General features: G+C 38.5%; 1 protein-coding gene across 1 annotated transcript in view; it reads left to right on the top strand.

Moving 5' to 3' along the window:
- The window catches only part of MTMR8 (myotubularin related protein 8), a gene marked incomplete at both ends in the record, with an annotated part of 165,888 nt that overhangs the window by 19,944 nt on the left and 121,504 nt on the right, over positions 1–24,440 (top strand). Inside the window, 4 exons of the mRNA XM_082682060.1 lie at positions 13,825–13,953; positions 15,138–15,272; positions 18,055–18,187; positions 19,518–19,627. Coding sequence (XP_082538186.1) covers positions 13,825–13,953; positions 15,138–15,272; positions 18,055–18,187; positions 19,518–19,627 — 507 coding nt within the window. The remainder of the gene's footprint in view (positions 1–13,824; positions 13,954–15,137; positions 15,273–18,054; positions 18,188–19,517; positions 19,628–24,440) is intronic.

Here is a 24,440-nt window from a genome sequence, read left to right as displayed (position 1 = left end):
TGGCCTCAAGTCCATTCTCTACGTCTGTGTCTTTATTCCTCTCCTGCCTCTAGGTTCTTCAGAACCTTTTTTTTTTTTTAGATTCCATAAATATGTGTTAGCATACGGTATTTGTTTCTCTCTTTCTGTCTTACTTCACTCTGTATGACAGACTCTAGGTCCATCCACCTCACTATAAAAAACTGAATTTCATTTCTTTTTATGGCTGAGTAATATTCCATTGTATATATATACATCTTCTGTATCCATTCCTCTGTCGATGGACGCTTAGGTTGCTTCCGTGTCTGGGCTATTGTAAATAGAGCTGCAATGAACAATGTGGTATATGACGCTTTTTGAATTAAGGGTTTCTCAGGGTATATGCTCAGTAGTGCTGCATCGTATGGCAGTTCTATTTTTAGATTTTTAAGGAACCTCCATACTGTTCACCATAGTGGCTGTATCAATTTGGAGTCCCAACAACAGTGCAAGAGGGTTCCCTTTTCTCCACACCCCCTCCAGCATTTATTGTTTGTAGATTTTTTGATGATGGCCATTCTGACTGGTGTGAGGGGATACCTCATTACAGTTTTGAGTTGCATTACTCTAACAATTAGTGATGTTGAGCATCCTTTCAAGTGTTAGTTGGCAATCTGTATATATTCTTTAGAAAATGTCTATTTAGGTCTTCTGCCTATTTTTGGATTGGGTTGTTTGTTTGTTTGATATTGAGTTGCATGAGCTGCTTATATATTTTGGAGATTAATCCTTTGTCAGTTGCTCCATTTGCAAATATTTTCTTCCATTCTGAGGGTTGTCTTTTCATCTTGTTTATGGTTTACTTTGCTGTGTAAAAGCTTTTACATTTCATTAGGTCCCATTTGTTTATTTTTGTTTTTAATTCAATTTCATTAGGAGGTGGATCAAAAAGGATGTTGCTGTGATTTATGTCATAGAGTATTCTGCCTGTTTTACTGTAAGAGTTTTATAGTGTCTGGACTTACACTTAGGTATTTAATGCATTTTGAGTTTATTCTTGTGTATGGTGTCATGGAGTGATCTAATTTCATTCTTTTACATGTAGCTGTCCAGTTTTCCGAGCACAACATATTGAAGATCCTGTATTTTCTCCTTTGTATATTCATGCCTCCTTTATCAAAGATAAGGTGACCAAATGTGTGTGGGTTTATCTCTGGGATTTCTATCCTGTTCCATTGATCTCTATTTCTGTTCCTCTGCTAGTACCATACTGTCTTGATTACTGTAGCTTTGTAGTATAGCCTGAAGCCAGGGAGCCTGATTCCTTCAGCTCCGTTTTTCCTTCCCAAGATTGCTTTGGCTGTTCAGGGTCTTTTGTGTTTCCATACAAATTGTGAAATTTTTTGTTCTACTTCTGTGAAATATGCCATTGGTAGTTTGATGGGGATTGCATTGAATCTGTAGATAGCTTTGGGTAGTATAGTCATTTTTACAATGTTGATTCTTCCAATCCAAGAACATGATATATCTCTCCATCTGTATCATATTTTAGTTCTTTTATCAGTATCTTATAGTTTTCTGCATACAGGTCTTTTGTCTCCTTAGGTAGGTTTATTCCTAGGTATTTTATTCTTTTTGTTGCAATGGTAAAGGGGAGTGTTTCCTTAGTTTCTCTTCAGATTGTTCGTCATTAGTGTATAGGAGTGCAAGAGATTTCTGTGCATTAATTTTTTATCCTGCTACTTTACCAAATCCATTGATTAGCTCTAGTAGTTTTCTGGTGGCATCTTTAGGATTCTCTATGTATAGTATCATGTCATCTGCAAACAGTGACAGTTTTAATTCTTTTCCAATTTGAATTCCTTTTACTTCTTTTCCTTCTCTAAATTGCTGTGGCTAAACCTTCCAAAACTATATTGAATAATAGTGGTGAGAGTGGGCAAACTTGTCTTGTTCCTGATCTTTGTGGAAATTGTTTCAGTTTCACCATTGAGAACAGTGTTGTCTGTGGGTTTGTCATATATGGCCTTTATTATGTTGAGGTAACTTCCCTTTATGTCTACTTTCTGGAGGCCTTTTATCATAAATCGGTGTTGAATTTTGTCAAAAGCTTTTTCTGCATCTTTTGAAATGGTCATATGGTTTTTAGGCTTCAGCTTGTTAATATGGTGTATCACATTGATTTATTTGCATATACTGAAGAATCCTTGCATTCCTTGTATAAACCCCACTTGATAATGGTGTATGGTCCTTTTAATGTGCTGTTGGATTCTGTTTGCTGGTATTTTGTTGAGGATTTTTGCATCTATGTTCATCAGTTATATTTGCCTGTAGTTTTCTTTCTTTGTGACATCTCTGTCTTGTTTTGGTATCAGGGTGATGGTGGCCTCGTAGAATGAGTTTGGGAATGTTCCCCCCTCTGCTATATTTTGGAAGAGTTTGAGAAGGATAGGTGTCACCTCTTCTCTAAATGCTTGATATAATTCGCCTGTGAAGCCATCCGGTTGTGGGCTTTTTTTTGCTGAAAGATTTTTAATCACAGTCTCAATTTCAGTGCTTCTGATTCATCTATTTATATTTTCTGTTTCTTCCTGGTTCAGTATCAGAAGTTTGCGTTTTCTAAGAATTTGTCCATTTCTTCCAGGTTGTGCATTTTATTGGCATATAGTTGCTTGTAGTAATTTCTCATGATCCTTTGTAATTCTGCAGTGTCAGTTGTTACTTTTTTTCATTTGTAATTCTGTTGATTTGAGCCTTCTCACTCTTTTTCTTGGTGAGTGTGGCTAATGGTTTATCAATTTTGTTTATCTTCTCAAAGAACCAGCTTTTAGTTTTATTGATCTTTGCTATCATATTCTTCTTTTCTTTTTCAGTTATTCTGACCTTATTTTTATGGTTTCTTTCTTTCTGCTAACTTTGGGTTTCTTTTGTTTTTCTTTCTCTAATTGCTTTAGGTGGAATGTTAGGTTGTTTATTTGAGATTTTTCTTGTTTCTTGAAGTAGGATTGTATAGGTATAAACTTCCCTCTTATAACAGCTTTTGCTGCATCCCATAGGTTTTGGATCATCGTGTTTTCATTGTCATTAGTATCTAGATATTTTTCGATCTCCTCTTTGATATCTTCAGTGATCTCTTGGTTATTTAGTAGCACATTGTTTATCCTCCATGTGTTTGTGTTTTTTACAGTTTTTTTTCCCTGTAATTGATATCTAGCCTCATAGCTAGAGATATCATAGTTGTGGTCAGAAAAGATAGTTGATACGATTTCAGTTTTCTTAAATTTACCAAGGCTTGAATTGTGACTCAAGATAGGATTCATCCTGGAGAATGTTCGTTGAGCACTTGAGAAGAAAGTGTATTCTCTTGTTTTTGGATGGAATGTCCTATAAATATGAATTAAATGCATCTTGCTTAATGTGCCATTAAAAGCTTGTGTTTCCTTATTTATTTTCATTTTGGATAATGTCTCCATTGGTGAGAGTGGGGTGTTAAAGTCCTCTATTATTATTGTGTAACTATCGATTTTCCCTTTTAAGGCTGTAAGCATTTGCCTTATACATTGATGTACTCCTATGTTGGCCTAATGAATATTTGCAATTGTTATATCTTTTTGTAGGACTGATTCTTTGATCATTATGTAGTATCCTTCTTTGTTGTAATAGTGTTTATTTTAAAATCTATTTTGTATGATATGAGAATTTCTATTCCAGCTTTCTTTTGATTTCCATTTGCATGGAATATTTTTTTCCATCCTCTCACTTTCAGTCTGTATGTGTCCCTAGGTCTGAAGTGGGTCTCTTGTTGACAGGATATATACGTGTCCTGTTTTTGTATCCATTCAGCCAATCTGTGTCTTTTGGTTGGAGCATTTAATCCATTTTTGCTTAAAGTATTGATTGATATTTATGTTCCTCTTACCATTTCTTAATTGCTTTGAATTTGTTATTGTAGGTGTTTTCCTTCTCTTGTCTTTTCTGCGTAGAGAAGTTCCTTTAACGTTTGCTGTGAAGTTGGTTTGGTGGTGCTGAATTCTCTTAGCTTTTGCATGTGTGTAAAGATTTTAATTTCTCCATCGAATGTGAATGAGATCCTTGCTGGGTAGAGTAATCTTGTTTGTAGGTTTTTCCCTTTCATCCTTTTAAATATGTCCTGCCACTTCCTTCTGGCTTGCAGAGTTTCTGCTGAAAGATCAGCTGTTAACCTTATGGGAATTCCCTTGTATATAATTTGCTGCTTTTCCCTTACTGCTTTTAACACTTTTTGTTTGTATTTCATTCTTGATAGTTTGATTAATATGTGTCTTGGCATGTTTCTCCTTGGATTTATCCTGTATAGGACTCTGCATTTCCTACACTTGATTGACTATTTCCTTTCCCGTATTAGGGAAGTTTTCAACTAAAATCTCTTCAAATATTTTCTCAGTCTCTTTCTTTTTCTCTTTTTCTTCTGAAAACCCTATAATTTGAATGTTGGTGTGCTTAATGTTTTCCCAGAAGTCTCTGAGACTGCCATCAATTCTCTTCATTCCTTTTTCTGTATTCTGCTCTGTAGTAGTTATTTCCACGTTTTTATCTTCCAGGTCACTTATCCACTCTTCTGCCTCAGTTGTTCTCCTATTGATTCCTTCTAGAGAATTTTTTATTTCATTTATCATGTTGGTCATCATTGTTTGCTCTTGAGTTATTCTATGTTAAACGTTTCTTTTATTTTCTCCATTCTGTTTCCAAGGTTTTGGATCATCTTTACTATCATTACTCTGAATAGGTTTTCAGGTAGACTGCCTATTTCCTCTTCATTTGTTTGGTCTGGTGGATCTTTGCCTTGTTCCTTCATCTACTGCGTATTTCTCTGTCTTCTCATTTTGCTGAACTAACTGTTTTTGGCACCCTCTTTTTGCAGGCTGCTGGTTTGTAGTTCGTGTTGTTTTTGGTGTCTGCCCCCATTGGGTAATGTTGGTTCAGTGGTTTTTGTAGGCTGCCTGGTAGAGGGGCTGGTGCCTGTGTTCTGATGTATGAGGCTGGATCTTGTCTTTCTGGTGGGCAGGACAGCATCCAGTTGTGTGCTTTGGGGTGTCTGTGACCTTATTATGATTTTAGGCAGCCTCTCTGCTAATGGGTGGGGTTGTGTTCCTGTCTTGCTAGTTGTTTGGCATGGGGTGTCCAGCATTGGAGCTTGCTGGTCGTTGAGTGGGTTTGGGTCTTAGCATTGAGATGCAGGTCTCTGGGAGAGCTCTCGCCGATTGATATTATGTGGGGCCAGGATGACTCTGGTGGTCCAGTGTCCTGAACTCGGCTCTCCCACCTCAGACACTCAAGCCTGGCACCTGGCCGGAGCACCAAGATCCTGTCAGCCACATAACCAGGTGCATGGGGAGTTTCTTCCCTTTTGGGAAGTCTGAGGTCTTTTACCAGCCTTCAGTAGGTGTACTGTAGGAGTTTTTCCACATGTAGATGTATTTTTGATGTACTTGTGGGGAGGAAGGTGATCTCCATGTCATACTCCTTGTCATCTTGAAGGTCCTTCTCCAGTAATTACATTTTGAATATCCACTAGATACTGGATTGATGAGCTGTCACTCAGCAGGGTGAGGTGGCTCCTTAGAGTCATAATTAACAGGAATGAGAAGAGATGATGTGGATTCTTTCCAGTTCAAATATGTGTGTAAGTCCCCCAAATGAGGGCTGAAATAGCTCCTTTGGCACCTTTCACACGTGTAGCCTTCTGAGTTGAAAGGGAAACTGCATTTATTTCTCTTTTTATGACCAGCTTATCCAAAGCCTACATCTAGGTAAGGGGATGGGTAGAGAACTTTTTCTCTTTCAAATGTTCTGCATTCTGAGACACTGGCTTTAGGAATTTACGTAGAGCCATTCCTGATCTATTCCATCTTGGACTTCTTTTGCATATTCATTTTTTAATTTGTTTGATCCATTCTTAGAGGAGTGATTAGAATTAATATGCTAATATCAGGTCTGTGCCATTATAATATTTTGTCACTGTCTCTTAGGAACGATATATTTTGGATACCACTAAAAGGTGATAAATTAGAGATAGTTTATCAGTCTTATAGAGTAAGTCCTACCTAAAATGTCGACACTTCTACCCTGACTAGGATTTTAAAGGTCCTCAAGATGTGCATATTACGAACCTAGTAGGCATTTTAAGAAAAGATTAATCATGTTTCCCCCTTCTTTACCTGTCTGGCTTGCATTTGAGTCTATTTGTTTTAATTTACTTGCTTATAATATACATTGTTTTCTCAGTTAGGCAAGTGTAGGAATTTCAGGGTAGATTATACATTCATTTCTACCTATAAAGTTATTGTAAAGGTACATTTTGTTCTTATATATCTCAACATCTTCCTTTCTAGAAAATAATAGCATACTTGGAAGAGCTTTTTACATCAAGGATATTTTTTTAACATCTTTATTGGAGTATAAATGCTTTACAACGTTGTGTTACTTTCTGCTGAGTAACAGAGTGAATCAGCTATATGTATACATATATCCCTATATCCCGTCTCTCTTGTGTCTCCCTTCCACCCTCCCTATCCCACCCTTCTAGGTGGTCACAAAGCACCGAGCTGATCTCCCTCTGCTATGCGTGTGCTTCCCACTGGCTATATTTTGTAGAGTATATATGTCCATGCCACTCTCACTTCGTCCCAGCTTACCCTTACCCCTCTCCATGTCCTCACGTCAATTCTCTATGTCTGTGTGTTTATTCCTTTTCTACCCTTAGGTTCTTCAGAACCTTTTTTCTTTCAAATTCCATAAATATCTGTTAGCATATTTGTTTTTCTCTTTCTGACTTACTTCCCTCTGTATGACAGACTATAGGTCCATCCACCTCATTACAAATAACTCAATTTCGTTTCTTTTTATGGCTGAATATTATTCTATTGTATATATGTGCCACATCTTCTTTATCCGTTCATATGTTGATGGACATTTAGGTTGCTTCCATGTCCTGGCTATTGTAAATAGAGCTGCAGTGAACATTGTGGTACATGGCTCTTTCTGAATTACGGTTTTCTCAGGGTATATGACCAGTAGTGGGATTTCTTGGTCGTATGGTAGTTCTATTTTTAGATTTTTAAGGAACCTCCATATTGTTCTCCATAGTGGCTCTGTCAATTTACATTCTCACCAACAGTGCAAGAGGGTTGCCTTTACTCCACACCCTCTCCAGCATTTATTGTTTGTAGATTTTTTTGATGCTGGCCATTCTGATTGGTGTGGCCATTCTGATTGGTGTGAGGTGATACCTCATTGTAGTTTTTTTTTTTTTTTTTTTTTTTTTTTTTTTTTTTTTTGCCGTACGCGGGCCTCTCACTGTGTGGCCTTTCCCATTGCAGAGCACAGGCTCCGGACGTGCAGGCTCAGCGGCCATGGCTCACGGGCCTAGCTGCTCCACAGCATGTGGGATCTTCCCAGACTGGGGCACGAACCCGTGTCCCCTGCATCGGCAGGCGGACTCTCAAACCCTGTGCCACCAGGGAAGCCCCCTCATTGTAGTTTTGATTTGCATTTCTCTAATGATTAGTGATGTTGAGCATTCTTTCATGTGTCTGTTGGTAATCTGTACATCTTCCTTGGATAAATGTCTGTTTAGGTCTTCTGCCCATTTTTGGATTGAGTTCTTTGTTTTACTGATATTCAATTGCATGAGCTGCTTGTAAACTTTGGAGATTAATCCTTTGTCATTTTCTTCCTTTGCAAATATTTTCTCCCATTCTGAGGGTTGTCTTTTGGCCTCTTTATGGTTTCCTTTGCTGTGCAAAAGCTTTTATGTTTCATTAGGTCCCATTTGTTTATTTTTATTTCCATTTCTCTAGGAGGTGAGTCAAAAAGGATCTTGCTGTGATTTATGTCATAGAGTGTTCTGCCTATGTTTTCCTCTAAGAGTTTTATAGTGTCTGGTCTTACATTTAGGGCTTTAATCCATTTCGACTTTATTTTTGTGTATGATGTTAGGAAGTGTTCTAATTTCATTCTTTTACATGTAGCTGTCTAGTTTTCCCAGCACCACTTATTGAAGAGGCTGTCTTTTTTCCATTTTATATTCTTGCCTCCTTTATCAAAGATAAGGTGACCATATGTAGGTGGGTTTATCTCTGCGCTTTCTATCCTGGTCCTTTGACCTATATTTCTGTTTTTTGTGACAGTCCCATAGTGTCTTGATTACTCTAGCTTTGTAGTATAGTCTGAAGTCAGGGAGCCTGAATCCTCCAGCTCTGTGTTCCTTTCTCAAGATTGCTTTAGCTATTTGGGGTCTTTTGTGTTTCCATGCAAATTGTGCAGTTTTTTTTGTTTTTGTTTTGTGAAAAATGCCACTGGTAGTTTGATAGCAATTGCATTGAATCTGTAGATTGCTTTGGGTAGTAGAGTCATTTTCAGCATGTTGATTCTTCCAATCCAAGAACATGGTGTATCTCTCCATCTATTTGTATCATCTTTAGTTTCTTTTATCACTGTCTTATAGTTTTCTGCATATAAGTCTTTTGTCTCCTTAAGTAGCTTTATTCTCAGGTATTTTATTTGTTTTGTTGCAATGATAAATGGGAGTGTTTCCTTAATTTCTCTTTCAGATTTTTCATCATTAGTGTATAGGAATGCAAGAGATTTCTGTGCATTAATTTTGTATCCTGCTACTTCACCAAATTCATTGATTAGCTCTAGTAGTTTTTTGTAGCATATTTAGGATTCTCTATATATAGTGTCATGTCATCTGCTAACAGTGAAAGTTTTACTTCTTTTCTGATTTGAATTCCTTTTATTTCTTTTCTTCTCTTGTTTCTGTCACTAAAACTTCTGAAACTATGTTGAATAATAGTGTTGCGTGTGGGCAACCTTGTCTTCTTCCTCATCTTAGAGGAAATGGTTTCATTTTTTCACCATTGAGAACAATGTTGGCTGTGGGTTTTTCATATATGGCCTCTATTATATTGAGATACATTCCATGTATGCCTACTTTCTGGACGGTTTTTATCATGAATGGGTGTTGAATTTTGTCAAAAGCTTTTTCTGCATCTATTGAGATTATCATATGGTTCTTATCCTTCAGTTTGTTAATATGGTGTATCACATTGATTGATTTGCATATATTGAAGAATCCTTGCATCCCTTGGATAAACTCCACTTGATCACAGTGTATGATCCCTTTAATGTGCTGTTGGATTCTGTTTGCTAGTATTTTGTTGAGGATTTTTGCATCTATATTCATCAGTGATATTGACCTGTAGTTTTCTGTTTTTGTGCCATCTTTGTCTGGTTTTTTTATCAGGGTGATGGTGGCCTCGTGGAATGAGTTTGGGAGTATTCCTCCCTCTACTATATTTTGGAAGAGTTTGAGAAAGATACATGTTAGCTCTTCTCTGAATGTTTGCTAGAATTCACCTGTGAAGCCATCTGGTCCTTGGCTTTTGTTTCTTGGAAGATTCTTAATCACAGTTTCAATTTCAGTGCTTGTGTCTGGCTTATTTATATTTTCTATTTCTTCCTGGTTCAGTCTCAGAAGGTTGTGCTTTTCTAAGAATCTGTCCATTTCTTCCAGGTTGTCCATTTTATTGACATAGAGTTTCTTATAGTAATCTCTCCTGATCCTTTGTATTTCTGCAGTGTCAGTTTTTACTTCTCCTTCTTCATTTGTAATTCTGTTGATTTGAGTCTTCTCTCTTTTTTTCTTGATGAGGTTGGCTAATGGCTATCAATTTTGTTTATCTTCTCAAAGAACCAGCTTTTAGTTTTATTGATCTTTGCTATTGTTTCCTTCATTTCTTTCATTTATTTCTGATCTGATTTTTATGTTTTCTTTCCTTCTGGTAACCTTGGGTTTTTTTGGTTCTTCTTTTTCTAATTGCTTTAGGTGTATGTTTAGGCTGTTCATTTGAGATATTTCTTGTTTCTTGAGGTAAGATTCTATTGCTATAATCTTCCCTCTTGGAACTGCTTTTGCTGCATCCCATAGGTTTTGGTTCGTTGTGTTTTCATTGTCATTTGTTTCTAGGTATTTTTTGATTTCCTCTGTGATTTCTTTAGTGATCTCTTTGTTAGTTAGTAGCGTACTGTTTATCCTCCATGTGTTTGTGTTTTTTATGTTTTTTTTTTCCTGTAATTGATATCTAGTTTCATAGCGTTGTGGTCAGGAAAGATACTTGATACAATTTCAATTTTCTTAAATTTACCAAGGCTTGATTTGTGACCCATGATATCATCTATCCTGGACAATGTTCCATGAGCACTTGAGAAGAAAGTGTATTCTCTTGTTTTTGTATGGAATGTCCTATAAGTTTCAATTAAGTTCATCTTTTTTTAATGTGTCATTTCAAGCTTGGGTTTTCTTATTTATTTTCATTTTGGACGATCTGTCCATTGGTGAAACTAGGGTGTTAAAGTGCCCTGTTATTATTGTGTAACTATTGATTTCCCCTTTTATGCCTGTTAGCATTTACCCTGTGTATTGATGTACTCCTACATTGGCTGCATAAATATTTACAATTGTTATATCTTCTTCTTGGATTGATTCCTTGATCATTATGTGGTGTCCTTCTTGTCTGTTGTAATAGTGTTTATTTTAAAGTCTATTTTGTTGGATATGAGAATTACTGCTCTAGCTTTCTTTTATTTCCATTTGCATGGAATATCTTTTTCCATCTCTTCACTTTCAATCTGTATGTATCCCTAGGTCTGAGGTGGGTCTCTTCTGGACAGTATATATTCAGGTCCTGTTTTTGTATCCATTTAGCCAATCTGTGTATTTGGTTGGAGTATTGAATCCATTTACATTTAAAGTAATGATCAATGTGTATGTTCCTATTACCATTTTCTTAATTGCTTTGTATTTGTTATTGTAGGTCTTTTCCTTCCCTTGTGTCTCCTGTGTAGAGAAGTTCCTTTAGCATTTGTTGTAAAGCTGGTTGGGTGGTGCTGAATTCTCTTTGCATTTGCTTGTGTGTAAAGATTCTAATTTCTCTGTTGAATCTGAATGAGATCGTTGCTCATTAAGAGTAATCTTGGTTGTAGATTTTTCCGTTTTATCACTTTAAATGTGTCCTGCCACTCCCACCTTGCTTACAGAGTTTCTGCTAAATATCAGCAGTTAACCTTATGGGGATTCCCTTTTATGTTATTTGTTGCTTTTCCCTTGCTGCTTTTAATATTTTTTCTTTGTATTTAAATTTTGATAGTTTGATTAATATGTGTCCTGGCGTGTTTCTCCTTGGATTTATCCTGTATGGGACTCTGTGCTTCCTGGACTTGATTGACTATTTCCATTCCCATATTAGGGAAATTTTCAACAATAATCACTTCAAATATTTTGTCAGTTTGTTTCTTTTTCTCTTCTTCTTCTGGAACCCCTATAATTCAAATGTTGGTGTGTTTAATGTTGTCCCAGAAGTCTCTGAGACTGTCATGAATTCTTTTCATTATTTTTTCTTTATTCTTCTCTGCAGTAGTTATTTCCACTATTTCATCTTCCAGGTCAGTTATCCGTTCTTCTGCTTCAGTTAATTTGCTGTTGATTCCTTGTATAGAATTTTTTATTTCATTTATTGTGTGGTTCCTCATTGTTTGCTCTTTAGTTCTTCTAGGTTAAATGTTTCTTTTATTTTCTCCATTCTATTTTGAAGATTTTGGATCATTTTTACTATCATTACTCTGAATACTTTTTCAGGTAGACTGCCTATTTCCTCTTCATTTGTTTAGTCTAGTAGGTTTTTACCTTGCTCGTTCATCTGCTGCATATTTCTCTGTCTTCTCATTTTGTTTAACTTACTGTGTTTAGGGTCTCCTTTTCGCTGGCTGCAGGTTTGTAGTTCCTGTTGTTTTTGGTGTCTTCCCCCAGTCAGTAAGGTTGCTTCAGTGCATTGTGTAGGCTTCCTGGTGGAGTGTACTGGTGCCTGTGTTCTGATGGATGAGGCTGTATCTTGTCTTTCTTGTGGGCAGGACCACATCTGGTGGTGTGTTTTGGGTGTCTGTGACCTTATTATGATTTTATGCAGCCTCTCTGCTAATGGATCGTGTTGTGTTCCTGTCTTGCTGTTGTTTGTCATGGGGTGTCCATCACTGGACCTTGCTGGTTGTTGAATGGAGCTGGGTCTTAGCATTGAGTTAGAAGTCTCTGGGAGAGCTCTCGCCTATTGATGCTCCGTTGGGCCGGGTGGTCTCTGGTGGTCCAACGTCCTGAACTCGGCTCTCCCACTTCAGAGACTCAGGCCTGACACCCGACCGGAGCACCAAGACCCAGTCAACCACACGTCTCAGAAGAAAAGGGAGAAAAAAAAAAAGAAAGAAAAGATAAATAAAACAAAATAAAATAAAAAGTTATTAAAATAAAAAATATTAAAATTTAAAAAATTTTAAATGTAATTAAATAAGAAAAGAGTGCAACGAAACCAATAAACAAAGTCACCACTTATAACAAGTGCTGAAAGCTATACTAAGATAAACCTAAAATCAGAAATTAGTCAGTTACATACAGCAAAAACCCCAAGTCTACAGTTGCTCCCAAAGTCCAGTACCTCAATTTTGGGATGATTCATTGTCTATTCAGGTATTCCAGATATGCAGGGTACATCAAGTTGATTGTTGCTATTTAATCCACTGCTCCTGAAGCTGCCCTTTCCCTTTCTCTTCTTTGTTCGCAAATCTCCTGGGGTTCAGCTTTGGATTTGGTCCCATCTCTGCCTGTAGGTCCCCGTCTGGCATCTGGTCCTTGCCCAGACAGGAGGGCATTCAAAGAGTGGTTGATTAGGTTGCCTTGGGTCACTCAGTCTGTGGGGAGGGAGGGGTACGGAATGTGGGGTGAGCCTGCAGCGGCAGAGGCCAAGGTGACATTGCAACAGCCTGAGGCATGCCATGTGTTCTCCCGGGGAAGTTGTCCCTGGATCACGGGACCCTGGCAGTGACATGCTGCCCAGGCTTCCGGGAGTTGAGGTGTGGATAGTGACCTGTGCTTGCACACAGGATTCTTGTTGGCTGCAGCAGCAGCCTTAGTGTTTCATGCCCGTCTCTGTTGTCCATGCTGATGGCCGTAGTTGTGCCCATCTCTGGAGTTCATTTATGCGATGCTCCAAATCCCCTCTCCTTGTGCACACTGAGTCAATGGTATCTTGCCTGTTAGGCAGGTCCATACTCTCTCCCAGACTCCCTGCCAGCTAGCTGTGTTGCACTAGCCCCCTTCAGGCTGTGTTCACGCAGCCAACCCCTGTCCTTTCCCTGGGATCTTAACTCCGAAGCCCAAGCCTCAGCTCCCAGTCCCCACCTGCCCCAATACATGAGCAGACAAGCCTCTCAGGCTGGTGAGTGCTGGTCGGCACTGATCCTCTGTGCGAGAATCTCTCTGCTTTGCTCTCTACACCCCTATTGCTGCATTCTCCTCTGTGGCTCCAAAGCTTCCCCCCGACCACCCTCGTCTCTGCCAGTGAAGGGGCTTCCCAGTGTGTGGAAACTTTCCTCCTTCACAGCTCCCTCGCAGAGGTGCAGGTCCCATCCCTTTTCTTTTGTCTCTGTTTTTTTCTTTTTTCTTTTGCCCTACCCTGGTAAGTGGGGAGTTTCTTGCCTTTTGGGAAGTCTGAGGTCTTCTGCTAGCATTCAGTAGATGTTCTGTAGGAGTTGTTCCACATGTAGATGTATTTTTCATGTATTTTTAGGGAGGATGGTGATCACCATGTCTTACTCCTTCGCCGTCTTGAATGTCCTCCCATCAAGGATAAGTTTGTTCTTATTTCTGAGGAATGGATGATTCTAGATGATAAATAACAGACAGCTAATTCTTGAGTGATTGCTATTCTAACCTGTTGCTAGCAGGTAAAAATATGTAAAAAAAATTGAGTTTAAAAAATTGAGTTTATTTTGTTTTAGATATGCAGTACCTACCCTCCTGAAATAGTGGTTCCTAAATCTGTTACATTGGGAACGGTGGTTGGAAGTTCGAAGTTCAGAAGTAAAGAATGTGTGCCTATGCTTTCCTACCTCTACAAAGAGAACAATGTGAGTTGAGCAAAGTTCTCTCATGAGAACTTTACTTGGTGCTAGAAGACCTGAGTTTAAGTCACACCACTGCCACTTACTAGCTATGTGACCTCAAGCAAGTTACTTCTCTGAACTTTGGTAGTTCTGAGAGTTTTTAAGTGTGTAATATGAGAGAAAAATATATGTGTACTTTGTAAATTTTAAAGTGTTGTGCAGATGTTAAGTGTCATTTGTAGTGCGTTCATTTATTTCTTTTCTTCTCTATGGGCTCCTGCTTGATGGCAAGTTGTTGAATAAAAGGGAACAGCTGTATGAAAGGATATTTGGGCACTGTGGCTTCCCATTAGAACACACATGTCCTTGATTCTTTCTCACTATTTTCATACAATTTAAGCTAGTAGGGGAATATTTCGCTTGACTCCTCTATTTGAGTCCCCTTCCATAGGAAGGGATAATAGTTCTTGCCTCTTGTGGTCTCTCTGAGATCTGGAATTAGACAGTCAAGTTCTCAGGTAGGCAACTATCAAGTGTTAAAAAGTACAGTAATACAAGTGGGTGTCTTTGTGTCAAACTATCAAAGTAAGCAGACTCTATAAAAAACACACCAAAGTGTAATGCAGTTCACTAACTAATTATTACCAGATGTATCTGCTAAATAGCTATGTTGTTTTCCTATTGAAATGGCTTGAAACAAACCAGCCCTCTGATTTGGCATTAACTCCTGAAACGAGTGAACCCTGTTCTCTTAAGAGACACTAGGTCTTTGAATTCTGCTGTCACTGTGAGCCTCTGGTTTATATGGATGATATTACTGGGACTATAAAAAGCAAGAAAGGTTCCGGTAAATACTAGCCTAATACATATTGAAAATACATAGAATTCTATTAAGGAAACACTCAGGGTGTGATTTTCTTGAAGTCTGGATTTGCCGAGACTGGGTTGGGAATCATAGCCATGTAGAAGAAAAAAAGACTATCTGAGCAACAGTTTGTGGTAATACAGCCCACATGCTAGAGTGGGGATGGAGGCAGGAGGCTGAGCCTAATGTCAGTGGAATGCCTGGGCTTCAGAGCTACATTTCTTTTTACTTCACTATCCTGAGTTGTCTCATCCTCTTCTTCTACTCACTGAATATGGGATCAAGGAGGATTTTTGACCACCTGTACATTGGACCACTCAACTGATATATTTTTTCCTTACAGCCTGCCATTTACCACTGTAGCCAGCCTCTGTCTGGATTTTATACTCATTGCATAGATGATGAGCTCCTGCTAGAGGTTATTAGCCAGACGAACCCAGAGAGCCAGTTTATGTATGTTGTAGACACAAGACCAAAAGTATCTATGTATCAATGACCTCTCTAATACCCCTACTTTACTCATGTTATAATTCCCTTCCCCACATGTTGAGTTTTGCAGTGTTAATGGGAAAGTTAGGTTTGTGTATATGGGCTTATTATGTCATAACTGTGTAAAATCATTTGAGTAAGCCATTTGGAACTCCTTTTATCATAGCTGTCACTGTCAAGCAAGACTATGAGAAGGTACTTTGAACAACTTAGTCTTGCCACTGCCTGTGAATGTCACAGAGAGGAGGGTCCTCAGATCAACCTAAACTCTCTGCATTAATTCCTTGACCCTCAACATTTTGTCTAGCTTTAATAAGGAATCGTAGAGGAATTAATTGTGCCCCACAAGGCAAGTAAAGGACAGATTTCCTTTTTTTAAAGGCTGTTCTTTTCACAAACAGCCCCAGAAAGAAATAATTTTGCTTATACTTTGATATGTTGACTGTGGATGATTAGGAGGTTTCATTGCTAACTAGGGATTGCTAAGTAAGTGATTTATATTCTAAGCCTAAGCCAGGTGGTTGTGACTTCAGAGTTAAGCAATTGGTTGTGCTTGAAACCAGATAGTGGTCTTAGACAGATGTCTGCCCATTTTGGGGATCTCTCACTGACTGTTCTGCAGGGCTACCTATAACTGACTGGGCTCAATAGAAAAAATAATTTCCCTTTCTGCTCAGGTACCATCCTTCAGTTTCTCAGAACTTTGCTGTCTTGCTTCAACTATAACTGCGTTTGACATTCTGGGATTAGAAAGAGTTTAATCAAATCTGTGTCTTCCATCGTATTAGTCTTAAAATGATAAAGAGAAGTACCAAGCTTTTGAAAAACTAAAGGATTGATGCCCTTTGGCCAAATGAAAGACCAAAAAGTCCTTTTTAATAGGTCCCTTTTTCCTCTCTCAGAGAGCCTAGAAATATCTAGCAACACTCCTCTTCTGGATGGCTAGATATATACTTTTAGTAGAAACTGTATTGTAGTGACAAAGTTACATTCTTAGGAGTCAGTCAAATCTGGGGTCAGATCCTGCCTTCAGCTTTTATCCATATGATCCTGGTTGAAATTGGTTTACCTCTCTGAACTTGTTTCCTTATGGGAATAATAATAGTACCTATCTTTAGGAGCTGTCATGAGGATTAAATGAGATAATATAAGTGAAGGATCTAGCACAGTGTCTGGCACATACATACTAGGGGCTCAGTAAATATTATATGTTCTTTCCTACTTGAACATTAGGCTACTAATATGTAGCAGTTTCTCAGATATGCCAGTCCTATTCCCAAAGAGTGTATACTGGTATGATGTAGCTAGCTATCTGTAGTAGCTGGCCTTTCTACTGCTGCCCAGACCTGGGTAGGGACTGCCGTAATTATTGTTTCATTTGCTGAAGCATCCATCAGTCATAACAGACTTTTTTGTTACTAGGTTGCTGTTGCTTACACCTCCTCAGGTGTCCCATTGATTTGTCATTAATTTAATGAAAGCTCAGTGACATTCTTTGTGTGATAAGAGATCAAAATTACCATCATGTTTCTCCCTTTAACAAATATCCTGCATGCTAAATAGAATATGTTGACATGTAGATTTTTCTTCCCTGCATGTGTTAATGTGAATAGTTTGTGCTTTTGAGGTTTTTAATGGCATTCTTTTTTTATTAATGCAAAAATGACACCCTATCCATATACATTCTCCTCCTACCTTCTGAAATGCACAATAATGGGAGATTAGAAAATAGGCCCAGACAACAGAAAATCATTTAATTATTAAGATGGTTATAATCATATAAGATATCTTGGCTGCTTTCTAGTTTTTTTTATATATAAATTTATTTATTTTATTTATTTTTTGCTGTGTTGGGTCTTCATCGCTGTGCACGGGCTTTCTCTAGTTGCAGCGAGTGGGAGCTACTCTTCATTGCGGTGTGCGGGCTTCTCATTGCGGTGGCTTCTCTTGTTGTGGAACACGGGCACTAGGCACGCAGGCTTCAGTAGTTGCAGCATGCCAGCTCAGTAGTTGTGGCGCACGGGCTTAGTTGCTCCGTGGCATGTGGGATCTTCCCAGACCAGGGATTGAACCCGTGTCCCCTGTATTGGCAGGTGGATTCTCAACCCACTGTGCCACCAGGGAAGCCCCTTTCTAGTTTTTGGATTAATATCTCCTCTCTGCAAGTCTCATTTACTCACTACCCCATCCAACATTCTTCATATGACCTAGAAGTATTCTGATTACCACAAGCTGAATATAGTGTTAAAACAACTCTTGGTATCTCCATTTCAATTTTATCAGTGAATGAAAGTCCTTTATCTTATGCAGTCATGTTCTAGACATTTTTCTAGAGTAGCTGTTTATAATTAATTGGCCCTGAAGTTCTTAGACTTCTTTCTAGAGCTTCTCAGTAATAAGGATTTTTGAATTTTCACATGTTTCTCAGTATAAAGCCCATTTGTTTGTGATAGGAAGCTCAAAATTATAATTTTAGTTCTTCGGATCAGATATCCTCATAGCTCCCATATCCTTCAATCAATCTCTTAAGCAGAGTTTTAATAATAAAATAAAAACACTAAATCTCCTTCTCTTTCCCTATACTACTGTTACTTAAGATACCTGATCTAAATGCCAGTGAGATTCTCTTCATCCCAGAATGTGCCCTATGTGATCTAACTTCTTTTTAAATGGGTAAGATTTAAAACTGTTTAGAATGAAGCATTGAGATTGATGAACCATGTTCTTTTATCATCTGCCCCATCTGTTCTGTTATGTCCTCTATATTGCAGTTAAATGCCATGGCCAACCGAGCAGCTGGGAAGGGTTATGAAAATGAAGGCAACTATGCCAACATTCGCTTCAGGTTCATAGGCATTGAGAACATCCATGTGATGTGGAGCAGCCTGCAGAAACTCTTGGAAGGTACAGGGATTTCACCTGGGCTAGACCAGAGGCTATATAGCTTGCATAATTACGTAAGCAAAAAGTATGCCTGATTTTGTGGTGAAACATAAAAGCAACCAGGTGAGCAGAATTAACAGGTGATAAGATTTTTGACTATAGTATAAATCCAGTTTGCATAGGTAGTACTGAATTATAGCAGTGTTGGTCTGACAGAGGAACTACAATGTTTAGTTTTCATAACTCTGTGGAGTTCATCTGGGTTTAGTGGCTATGGAAATAATTTCTCTCTATAGAATTACAGAGACTGCTGTATAGGGGTGGGTAGGTCAACATAAATATAAATGAACTGGGATTTATTTCATCTTCCTCATTTAATCTGCTGTAAGGGGTCAGTCCAATTTCATCACTGTGCTGATGAAGGGGGCGAATTTAGACTTCAAAGGAATAAAGCTGCTATCAGACAATTTGGGTCATCTGTCATCACAGCAATGTAATTGGGATCAGAATGTGGGCAAGGTGAGATCAGGGCTTTACAGGACTCTTGAGTCTAGAACATTTCTCCCAAAGCCACTACCCAGGATTCCATGATGTGGTATGTCATCTCAGGCACACGTAGGGAAAACCTGCCCTCATTAAGTGAACTCCCCGTTCTTCCTCTCTTTTCTTCAATTGTTCACTTATGCTGTCTGCCAGGACCTCTCCCTTACACAACCCTTATCAGATCCTGTCTTCTCAGTCTGCAGCCCTTTTTGGATATTAATGTTCCTCTTCTTTGGGTCTCTTCCTCCTTTCTTTTTTGTCCCAGAATATTCTATAGTAAGAGTGTAAGAGGACATTTTGCAGATTTTTTGAGGCAAAAGATTGCCGTCTGCTGGATAACCAGTGCAAAATGCATGAAAATTAACTGATGGTTTTTTCAACCTGTTGAGACAGCACAGGGCTGCAAGGGAGTAAGTGGGGATGTGGAAGCAGAGACAGATGTTAAGGGTCTACAAAGTTAGGCTCAGTAGGAGGAGTTAAGATGGGAATCAAATGTGTTTTCTAATCAGAGGAGATGTGAGTATTTTCCTGTGGATGCTGACTCAGTCTTCTGGCTCTGTTCTTCAGAGATCTCTGTGGGCTTGGGGTGGGTTCTACAAGTCAAGAAAGCAGAGACCCGAGCTAGGAGATATGGTAGGCTCTAGCCCTAGTCCTGTCCCTGATTCACTTTGCGGTTTCCAACTAATCATTTAACCTTTCTGTGCCTCAGCTTCCTCATTTACAAAATGGTGAACCATTTTGTCCCCTTTCTTGGTGAATAAACTGAGGTAATTGTGAATTTCAATCTCTGCTTCCTTTTCTACCTTAGTTTGTGAATTGAAAACTCCAACAATGAGTGAATTTCTTAGCAGCCTGGAGAGCTCAGGGTGGTTGAGACACATTAAAGCTATTATGGATGCTGGAATTTTCATTGCAAAGGTAATAATCAGGACTTTTAAGAACTTGCACTGACTTTATTATGGGATCTCTTGAGGTAGCAGTGTATTCATGGTGGAAAGAATATTGAAAAACAACCTGGTTTCTAGATTCAGGTCAGCCACTAATTTACTGCGTGCCCTTGGAAAATCTCTTCCCTTCTGTGGGCCTCAGTTTCTCTGTCTGTAAAACAAGGTGGTTCTACTAGAATCTAATGGTATAAGTTTTGGGGGGCCCACTGAACTCTTTGAGAATATGATTGACTTTCTGCCCCTAGAAAAATGTACATATGGCTATACATACAGAAAATAGACCTTAATTTCAGGGGGTACACAGACCCCAGATCTCAAGTTAAAAACTCTTAGATAATCTCTCATGGTCCTTTCAGCTCAAATATTCTCATAGTCTTTCCAGCTCAAATACTCTGATGTATTTTTGTGTTGATTCTAAGGTATCAAGTGGAAGTAAGTCTGGTTGTAAAATAAATGCAGAGCTTGTGTTTCTATGGGTTTTCAGAGCTCTGAGTATAAAGCAGACTTTTCTGACTTCTTTGTCTAGGTATGCCTCTGAATGCAGTCTAAGTAGGCTTCATCACTCATTTATGCTGACTCACTTATTTTCTGACCTTCAGAACCCTGGCTTCTGTATCATTTGTTAGGTGATATTTAAAAAAAAAAAAGAAGAAGAAATTTGGAGTGTACATTTTCTCATTTTGAAGTTTTGTTTATACATTCTTACATGAGAACTTGCTCTTTTCACCACACCCCTATTATTTGGTAGAAGTAAAGAAAAGGAGAGAATCACTCTTCACCTCTCTGCTGTCATTTTTTCAGTTGAAGATAATGAGATTTATAGCTTCTGGCTTAAAAGGTTTTTAGAGAGTGTGTGTAATTAACTGTCTTAAATATCCAGCCCTATTGTTTTACAATTTCCTAGTCCTGTTGCCTACATTTTTCACTGTAATTTATTATTAGTGCTTACTATGTGACCCCCTTGGTCATTTCAAGCCCACTGTTCTAGCCATTCTTTATACTGTTCCTTTTTCGCATGCCCTATACCCATAAATTTCTATTTCCTTTCTGAAACTGACTTTATTAGACCAAAGAGAGTGAGAATGGAGAAGAGGGATAGATTTGATAGACCATACAACCTCATAAATATTGGTTGAATTAAAATGAGTGGATGAAAAAGATAGACTTGTGATTGCACGATTATCCTGTGCTTCCCATCTCCATCAGTACCTATCCAGTATCCCAAGCTTGAAAACTCAAGTAAGCCTTGAATTCTTTCTCTTCCCCTCCATCTGGCAATTGCCTCATCCTGTCAGTTTTCCTCAAAAGTGTTTCTCAAATATCCGTTCTTCCCCACCTCTGCCTTAAGTACTATAATAACTTCCTGACTGGTTTACTTGTCTTTAGTAGTTGCTCCCCCCAGTATGGCCACCAGATTGCTTCTAAAGCCATCTTTCTTGAGCACATATGATAATGTCACTTTAAACTCAAAATACTCCAATGGTTCCCCATTGACCATAAGACCCTGGTAATTAGTGAGATTCTTGTTTCTCCCAAAAACACTATAGTATCCCTCCCTCTCTCGTTTTGTCTCTCATTATCTTTATTTAATTTATTTTTTTCTCATTACAAAAGTTATACATGTACGTTATCTAAGAAGTATACATTTCAGAAATATATAATGTAAAATGTAAATATTCCCTGTAGTTTGCCCCACAACACACACTATTAATAGTTTAATGTATGCTGCTAGATCAGCACTATTTGAACTTTCTGTGATGATGGAAAGGTTCTGGATCTGTACTAATACAATAGCCACTAGCCACATGTGGCAGTTGTGCATTTGAAATGTGGCTAGTGAGAGTGAGGAACTGAATTTTTAATTTTATTTAGTTTTGATCAATTTAAATTTAAATAGCCACTTGTGGCTAGTGACTACCATATTGGACAGTACAGGTCTAGAATTTTTCAACATATATATAACTACATATATTATTACTAATTTGTAAAAATGAGATTGTATTGTGCATATTTTTCTGCAACTAACTTTTTATACTTAATGTATGGTGAACATTTTCCAGGTCAGTTCAGTCAGTGTGACCTCATTCTTTTCAGTGACTGTATAATATTCCATTAAGTGAATTTATCATGGTCCCTGTTCATGGGCAATTCAGTTATTCACATTTTTCACAAATGCAGACATTGTTGCATCAAATATCCTTGAACATATATCTTTATATGTGTGGGCATTCTTAAAAGTGGATTTTCAGTTGAAGAGTATGAATATTTCAGACTTTACTAGATGTGGCCAAATTGCCCTTCAAATAGGATACACCAGTTTCCATTCCCACCAACAATGCCTCTTTCTCCACATAGCCAGCAATGGTTATCATCAATCTTTTTAATCTTTGCCAATTTGATAGGTTATGCATTTTATGTCATGTTTTAATTTGCATTTCTTTAATCATTAGTGAAATTGAGCATCTTTTCCTGTCCACCAGTGACTTTTCACTCCATTTGGAGTCCTAAGGAAAGAGTATAGTCGCTACTATTAGACCTCTGATATTATCTGAGGTATCTGGTTAACTGAGGGGTTTAAAAGGTTGAGAAACTTTTTTCCAGATCTCTCTGACTCTTGTCTTACTCGCAACCTATATATCCTCCTAGGAATATCATTTCTCTTTTACCTTCTACTACAAAAGTTACTTATTTTCCCACACCCCATGAACTGCACGGTCCATGACAGGTTCAATACTCCCCTTGCTCCTTACAAAACTCCTTCCTCCTTTTAGGTCTATTGCATTTAGCTATACCACTCTGTACCTCTCCTAATGACTCTTCTTTCTCCATTAAGGACTTTGGAAACCACTTTAGGTAGGTGGTTTCCTCTCCATCCTGATTCTTCCTCTCAATCCCAGGAGATTTGAATGTCCATGTACAACCTATAAAACACTCTGCACTGATAGTTCTTTGAGCTTTTGTACTCCAGTTCTTACACTCTTACTCCAGCTAACCTGGTTCTTCTATCCCATGGAGACCTCTACACTTTTAACTCCACTTTTTCCACCTTTTCCTACCTTCTTTCGTATCAAGCCAAAACCTAGTGGTGTAGCACCTCATCTATTCCACCTTGCCTCTTTATCCTTCCACTCTACCCGCCCTGTTAATCCCATTCATTCTCTACTTTCTCTGCTCTTATGCCCTGACAACTAAACATTGCCACAAAGAAATAAATCCCATAGCCATGTTACTTGGTATAATTACAGGTTTATGATCTATAATATTGACTGTAGTCCTATAGCCTTAGGACCACTTAACAGTCATTTTATGTGTCCCTGGTTGGTTCCCAGCCCTGTTCCACCAAGCAGATATTCCTAATTTGTATTTTACTTTCAAGCTGTCTACACCACTGTTACTCCCCTCTCAGTAAACACATATTCAGACATGTCTCCTTCTTCATAGAAAAATAAAGGTAATCTCTCATCTTCCCACTACTATTCTTACCAACTTTTTTTTGCTCCTTTCTTGCTATCTCAGAGGAAACGGTGCCTCATCTTCTGTGTAAGACTAATCCCTTTACCTGTATTCTTAATCCCATCCCCTCCTTCAAGGAACCTCTTTCCCCTACATTTTCAAACTTTTCCTTTCACTGGCTTCATCCCTCAGAAATACGCTCAATACTTTCTTATTCCTAAGAAAAAGAACTTTTCTTATTCTCTTCTAGTTACTGTTCTCTTTCCTCTTGCTTAGAGCTTTCTTGAAAGTAATTGGCCTTCCCTATACGCACTTCCTCACCTCCCTTCACTCTTCAGGTCACTGTGATCCAGTTTACATACCATTACTACTGTTCTTGCTGAGGTCACTAATGACCCCTAACTTGTCGATCTCAGGGTCACTTTAATCTTTATTCTATTTTGACCACTCTGCTGCATTTGACATTGTTATCCCCTTTCTCTTTGAACCATTTTTGTAGTTCTGGCCTTAATCCCACTGCTACTTCCTGGTTCTCTTTCTACCTTTCAGCCTTCTTTTTCACAAGCTGACTCCTGTAATAGCCCCCCCCCCTTCCTCTACTTTCCCTTTAAACGTTACTACTTTTTAAGGTCTTTCCTTTTCTCACTTTGGTCTCTGCCTGGACAGCACCAGCCATGCACAGTTTCCACTATCATCTGTATTCATATAGTGGTCAAATCTATACTCTGGCTCAGATTCCTCCTTCTCCTGAACTCCAGACCCACATATGCAGCTGTCCACTGGATGCTCCATTAGATGTCCCTCAACTACCTCAGAATCTCCATGGCCCCAAATGAAATCTTATCTACTCCCAACACCAACTAAAACTTGTTTCTTCTTCTATGTTCACTGTTTAGGATAATGGTACTGTAATCCACCTAGTTACTAAGTGACACATTTAAGAGTCATCTTTGACTTTTCTTTCTCCTTCATTCCACATCCATTCTCTTACTATGTCCTGTTGAATCTTCATTCTTAACATCCCTCTTCTCCTTTTCAGCCCCACTGCTACTGCATTAATTCAGGTCCTTGTTGCATTTCACAATTTTAGTAACTCTTTGACTAGTCTTCCTAAATCCAAATTTATGTCCTCTATTCTCCTACTGTCACCACAGTGAGTACATCTGATCATGGCACTCCTCTGCTTTTAACACTCCAGTGACTCTCTGCTGCCACCAGATAAAATGCACACTTGTCAGTCTGACCCTTGCCCTCCTGGCCAGACCTGTCTCTCCTCACTCCCTCACTCCCAGCCTAGCCTCAACCACCAAGCTAGTTAAGAATTCCTCACC

This window comes from Grampus griseus (assembly GCF_964374135.1).
Source record: "Grampus griseus genome assembly, chromosome: X".
NCBI classification, from domain to species: domain Eukaryota; kingdom Metazoa; phylum Chordata; class Mammalia; order Artiodactyla; family Delphinidae; genus Grampus; species Grampus griseus.
This window is presented reverse-complemented; position numbering and strand designations above follow the sequence as displayed.